Here is a 6,634-nt window from a genome sequence, read left to right on the forward strand (position 1 = left end):
ACCTTTGGATTTTAAGGATTCCCACCCCAACACACTGTGAGACAACTCACAAAGTGCTGGTAGGAGGAAAGCAGAGGGCCCATTTGGGCCAGTCCCAGCCAAATTTGAAGCTGTGAGAGAGACCACACATCAGGTGCTGGACAGGCCATAGGAAGGAAGGCTTAGGAAAACAGAAAAACCACCACCATTCCAAAATCTGGAAGCTTCATTCTCCCTCCTCTTGCATTGAAACCACTTTTTCTCTATTTCTCATGTTGTGGTTTAATCCCAGCCAGCAACCAAGCACCACACACAGTCATTCTCGCTCAATGACCCACCAGCAGGATGGACTGGGCAGACAATTGCAAGGGTAAAAGCTGGAAAACTCACAGGTGGAGAATAATTCAGTTGCATAGGGAATGCAGAAGCTACACACACAAGCAAAAAGCCCCAAAGAACTCATTCACCATTTCCCATGGGTAGGCAGGTGTTTTGCATCTCCAGGACAGCAGGGCCCCCTCACACCTCACAGTGACTTGGGAGGACAAATGCCATCACTCCAAACATCCTCTCCTTCCTCCTTCTTGCACGCAGCTTGGAATACTGAGCAGGATGTCAGATGGTCTGGAATATCTCTTTGGCCAGTTTGGGTCACCTGTCCTGGCTGTGCCTCCTTCCAACCTCTCATGCAGCGTGACCCCAGGGGAGCTCTGTCTGGTGCCTTCTTCAGTTGTGGTGGGTGCCATGAGACATGGCAAAAAAAAAAAAAAAAAAAGAAAAGCATTTTGCTTCAGTCAAGGAGGAATATGGAGTAAGCGAAGGAAAAGTGTTAATTCTGTTGTTTATTCTGTTTTCTATGGTTTAGATGGGTTTGTTTGATCTGCTCCTCGCACCTTTTAAGTATTGTCCAGAACCAAAAAAAGAAGCATGGTTGAAGATGCAGCCAAGTAAGGGAGAAAGATGAGAGGAGAGGGAAAAGGAGGTTCTAGGGGAAGGGTAGGCGGTCGGGAGAGAGTTTAAGCTCCTGAGTACCCAACCAATCGGAAAGGTAACAGGGACCACCCTGGCTGCAAAAGGGGAGTAAAAAGTTGCCATTTCAACAAAGTGTGTGTGTGTGCCTCTCAGAGGAGAGACACACCCCCAACTCAGCTGATTCTTTGACATCAACAAATACTTTTTGCTTCAAAGACTTTGTCCCCTCTTAATTCTATCAAAAAGTCAGCTACATCTCACAGAACTGAGCTGAGAGACGCCGTGGCTTGTTGCATCGTGCACATCCGGCCGCTGCTGATCTCCGACCCAGCTAGCAGTGGGGCGGCCAGAGAAGAATCAGCAACAACACCCCGGGCATCCGTGGGGCGCGAGGGGAAACTCTCCGGTCTCGGCAGCTTGACTGTGGTGTGCTCCATGGCAGAGCAACAGAGAAGAGACGGGTACAACTGAAGTGCCAAAACTGAAGATATTTCATAAATAAAAGGGCACAAACAAGGGTGCAAAACAAAACATAAAGAGGCTGCTTCAGAAGATGCCATAGTGAGGTCAACACAGGTAGATAGATATAGCTTATAGATATAGATGATATAGATATAGATAGAGATATAGATATAGATAGAGTAGAGATAGAGATAGAGATAGAGATAGAGATAGAGATAGAGATAGAGATAGAGATAGAGAGAGAAAGAAATATATAAATACAGATATAAACATACATATATATACATACATCTATATAGTCTTTCATGGCAAGTTCCAGAAGCCTTCTGGCCAATCACCGGCTGTTGATCTACATGGCCACTCCCAGTCAGTCCCAGAGTCCTTTACTCTTCATGATATGCTCACCATAAGTTCTCTGGGTGTCATCCCTTGTGGCTTCTCTTCTCCCGAGTCTTCGTGTTGGTCGTTGATTGTCTGATGTGTGGCCACTGCATGGCCCATCCCCTCCAGCACAAGCTCCCACAACTGCCCCCTTTTGGTTTTATTTAAAATGAAAGGTATAACAATCGTAGTAAAAATAATAACCTTGTTCTAACTAAAAACAACACAATACTTGATAGACTTTAACTAAACTTGAGAATTAAAGAAACAGGCGGGTTGATATTGCGGAGCATAACTAAACAATAAGTAAATCCAATTTTCATTTCCCCTCACTTCTGAGGGCCTGAGTCCCAGGCAGCTCTCCGCCACTTCATTCCCCCTCACTTACCCACAAAACAAAAGAGAACAGAAAGTCAAAAGGACTTGTGGTGGCACCCTCCCCTGGTGCCCTTCACCAACCACACAAATCAAAAGGAGAGGTTTTGTGGGGGACTAGCCTGTGGGGGAGCTTACGGCGGGGCTGGGTACAGGTCTCCTGTGGGGGCAACAGAGCCCTTCCTCCGGCTGTACGGAGGGTGCCGGCTCTCCTGCCTAAATAAATAAAATAACTGGGTCGACTGGCTTCTGGGGGTCGCCTACATCGGTAATCTCTGAAACATGAATTACAACAAAAATCGGGGACTGCTAATACAATAGGAAAGCGGAAGCAGGGTTGGGGGCTGTCGCAAAGTGGGTTAGGGTAGAATCCGGGGAGGCATGGCCGCTACCGTCCTGGCAAGGGCACAGAAAAGGAGGGGAGATGGCAGATGGCTGGTGGCTGGCCTGTGCTCTTGAGCAGGTTCCATCTCCAGTCCTGTCCTTCTCAGGGATAGTGGGTTCAGGGAAGTGGGGGATGGAATACGAGAACTGGGAAAGGAAATCGGTTAAATATTGTGCAACTAAAATTTAAATTTAAGTGATCGTCAAATATACCCTCAATTATCACCAAACATCGCAAAGTAAATGATTTTCAATAATCCCTATATGATCACTGGATATCACTAATAAGGTATCAAACGTACATTGAGACAAAAAACAGGAGTCCATGGGAAAGGTTAAAGTCTAGGGGACGTTCTTCCAGAGCATAGACCCAAGAAGTCCCCTAGCAGGCCCACAGGCCTCCACAGTGGCTCACGCAGATCCAAACTGCACCAGTTTTCACTCCCTCATGTTGGCCTTAGTTCCCGTGGCAGAACTTGCCTTCCCACTGGACACTCATCTGTGCCTGAGCCTGTGGAGAAGCCAGGCTCCCTCCCCCTCTGCCCACAGCAACATAGACACTCCCAACCTTTCCCAAGAGCTGCAGCGCAACCACAGCCACAGCAGCAACCCCAGCAGTGACACCACTGCTCTGCTCCGTTTTGCCCCACTCTGCTCCTCTAGTCACAGCTGCAAGCCTGTCTCTCCACAACAGGTTGTGCCTGGCGGCAACAAAGCCACAAGACTTCTGCCCGCTTCCAATCCATGCCACAAACCCCATCTATGGCTCTTCCCACATTTAAGAAACACCTGACCATTCAGAAGCAAATTTAGAGCTTAATGACAGGGTGAGAACAAAGGGAAGCTTCCAACACAGTGAAGGTTTTATTTATTATCCTATTTATTTTCACTATCAGTCTAAACAAACTACAAACTACAAACTAGAAACTAGGAACTAGGAACTAGAATAAACAGCTACGGCCTCTTCCAGGGCTAGTATCTCCTCTCGGCCATAAACTGCTGTGTTGCCACAATCAGAGGCGTCAGGCTGGAGGTCGGCTCGGCTGAGGTTACAAACGGATGCTGCCCAAAGAGAAAAAGAAGAAATTAATTTCTACTTACCTCACAGGCTGAAACAGGCTTTCTCTGGCAACAAGAAAGATACAGAAAGGAGGGCATTCTGTGCACCTCTGTCTCCACATCCAAGACCTTGCTACATGAGGCCAACATGGCTCCCAATCCTACAAATCCATTAATTCAGATGTCTTCAGCTTAAGGAGATTTGGTCTAGGTGACCTTGAAAGGCTCCTACCAACCCATCCTAGGCCAGGATTCTCCTCTCTTTTCCTTTGAAAAGCCCCCCAGACTGGAGATTCTTAGGAGCGGGGCCCATCCGAGGCCTTGGACTTGAGCAGAGGAGGAGCCCCTGGCAGCGGGCGGCTGGTGCACCCGGCAGCCGCTTTGCCTTTTACCTGCAGAAGTTCCTGGGCAGACCAGCGCCTGTCCTCGTCCGTCTCCAGGCAGCAGTGCAGGAAGTCTCGCAACCAAGCGGACTGTTGCCTGGGGTTCTGCAGCTTCGGGCTGCCCCTGGTGCTTATCAGCTGTTGAACCTAGAGCAGAAGGAAATGCCACGCTCTACCTGCCTCTTTCACACCCCAAACTGCTCACACAGACCCCACCGGACAAGCTCCGCTCTCCAGTGGCTCTTTACTCCCTGTCCGAGGGTGGCAGATACCTTTCCTGCCCCTACTAAAAGAACCCAAAGCCCGAGGCAGCCATAGCCAGTCCAATATGCAAAGGCTCTTGCCTTGGCCCCTGATTTCATTGGCTGATGGAATTAGGAGCAACTCCACCAGCAAAAGCACACTTTGCTTCTCTGAGCACTGACACCAGATCTACAGGCGATGCGGAAGACAGACTTTTATCTAACTCTACTATTTCCAAGGATTATTCCATCAAATGCAGCTCAGCACTGCTCACTGCTCCCTTAGGCAAAGCTTCCATCAAGCAAAAGGCATCGTGAGGTTTTGGTGCCGTTCGTGATCAAATGCCAAGGGGATAATCTGGACAAGAAGCACGAGAGACTATGCAGCCTGGAACCCGTCATTTTCAGCTGCTAGCAAGCTTCCCAAGCAGAAGAATGGGAGCAGATTTTGTCAGAGTGACAGCAGTATCTGAGAGTAGTTGCAGCGTACCGTGCGGGAGGTCTTCATCAGGTAAGGAGGCGCTCCTTCCACCATCTCCATCCCCACAATGCCAAAGGACCAGATGTCCACTTTGAGGCCATAGGGCTTCCCGCTGAAAATTTCTGGCGCCATCCAGTAAGTTGTCCCAACAGCCGATCTCCGTTTGCTCTGCTCAGCGGTGAGCTGAGCAGAAAGGCCAAAGTCAGCTGAGGAGAAAAAAACCATTCTGATCAAGCCAGCGTGAATTAGGAAAGCCAACAAAAGAATTCCCCACGGTACCAATGTCCAAGAAGGCAGTGTGGAATCCCAGCTGCAAAGGGGCCCTGCTGCCATTCCTCAGGCCTGCAGCTGAGGAAATACGGAATTGGCCACTTAGCAAAAGCCCCCAGTTTCAGGCAGTGGCTTTTAGTCCCCTGAAGCTATTAGACTGCAACTGCCTTGCTTGGGAAGGATCACACACAAGCCAAAGGCACCCCCTACCCCTTCTTCCCAGCAACACCTCCCTGCGCCTTGTGGCTGTGCTCTGCGCTCACAGCAGGGCAGCCTGCACTGCCACGGGCATCAGGGAACCGGCAGTCACCCAAAGGCAGCCCCACACCGCAGCCCGCCACGGCTGAGCCTGGCCAACAACACCCACCCAACTTGACAGATCCGTCCAAGCCCAGGAGAATGTTGTGGCTTTTGACGTCTCGGTGGATCACTTGCTTGGAGTGAAGGAAATCCAGGCCTTGCAGGCACTGAGAGAGGAAAAAGCAACACGAGCCTAAGTGGATTTCGTCCCACAAGCAGGGAAGTGGCACATCTGCAAGGCTGACTTCCTGGGGGATGGTGAGCCATGGCAAGACAGGCTGCTGGCAAAGGCAGCAGAGCCTGCTGCTCCAACACGAGGACAGCAGTGCTTTTCTAAGTGCGGGTGTGTTTGCTTTTGAAAGAGAAAGGGCAATTGTCAATTGTTCCTCTGGCCAGTGCCCTGCAAACACAGACTCAAGGAGCACTGCTGCCGTGGCTGTACTCTCTCCAGCCAGACAACAGTGGCTGCTTTTGCCAACACCACGTTGGCTGCCAGGCTCTCCTTTCAGGCTGAGCTCTGTGAGAGTCCTGCGAGTATCTCTTTGTCTTTGCCACTTGCTTGACATGGTGCCAGCAGCACCTTTGCTCTTAGGAAGGAATGCGGAAGGAATGGGAAGGAACGCAGCGCACACAGGCTCCAGGCGAGTGTTTAGAGAGGCAAAGACAAACACACTAGAAGAAGGGCAGGGACACTGGCAGGCACTTCCGATGCTCTTGCTACTGCCAGTTATAAGAGAAAGGCAGAAAGGAAGCTCGGAAGGTGAAATCTCTCCTCTCCTTATCACCCATTTGGAAGGACCATCCCGACCAAGCCGTGGGAAGCACAAGCGCCATCCCTTACCTCCCGAGAGACAGCTGCTATCTCTCCTTCTGCCATACGAATCTCCCTAATGACATCGTGTAAAGAACCTCCGTCCATGTACTCCATCACCAGCCAGACTTCCTCGTCCACCAGGTAGCTGAAGGGAGGAAACAACAGCCTGGAGATGAATGCGTGCACTTCCTGATGGATTCTCCTTCCTGTGTCTCTCTCAGAAGAAGACAGGAGGAAGTCAATAATCATTCGCTATGCTCTCCAGGGCTTGAACTCAATCTACAGTGCTTTGTCAGCACTTAAGACCCGTGGGGAAAAAAAATCAAACGCCAAACCAAACAAAACAATGTGGAGAGAGGACAGGAACTTTGAGGCTGTTGGCTCAAGAAAGACAGGGCCAAGTCCGCTCTTTGAAAGCACACGTCAAACTAGGTATGCCAGCAAAGATTAATGCAGCCCCAATGCAATCTCCTCCCAAGACGCTGTCGATCAGTCCAGAAACAGGAATTAACAGCTCCATCCTCTGTCAGCT

General features: G+C 50.0%; 1 protein-coding gene across 2 annotated transcripts; it reads right to left on the reverse strand.

Annotated features, from left to right (window-relative positions):
* Positions 1–2,463: 2,463 nt before the first annotated feature.
* On the reverse strand, positions 2,464–6,372 carry LOC137466444 (serine/threonine-protein kinase PAK 3-like). Of its 2 annotated transcripts, none has more exons than XM_068178166.1 (5): positions 6,130–6,372; positions 5,356–5,455; positions 4,728–4,924; positions 4,005–4,142; positions 2,464–2,700 (listed from the first exon to the last, which is right to left on the reverse strand). In XM_068178166.1, the coding sequence occupies exons 1-5, from the start codon at positions 6,349–6,351 to the stop codon at positions 2,479–2,481; spliced, it is 879 nt and encodes a 292-aa protein (XP_068034267.1). In that variant the 5' UTR covers positions 6,352–6,372; the 3' UTR covers positions 2,464–2,478. The 2 variants fall into 2 exon arrangements, with proteins under 2 accessions (XP_068034267.1, XP_068034269.1); XM_068178168.1 differs by lacking the exon at positions 2,464–2,700 and adding an exon at positions 2,960–3,615.
* Between the last annotated feature and the right edge of the window lie 262 nt (positions 6,373–6,634).

Source organism: Anomalospiza imberbis, unplaced genomic scaffold (assembly GCF_031753505.1).
Source record: "Anomalospiza imberbis isolate Cuckoo-Finch-1a 21T00152 unplaced genomic scaffold, ASM3175350v1 scaffold_213, whole genome shotgun sequence".
Lineage (NCBI taxonomy): Eukaryota > Metazoa > Chordata > Aves > Passeriformes > Viduidae > Anomalospiza > Anomalospiza imberbis.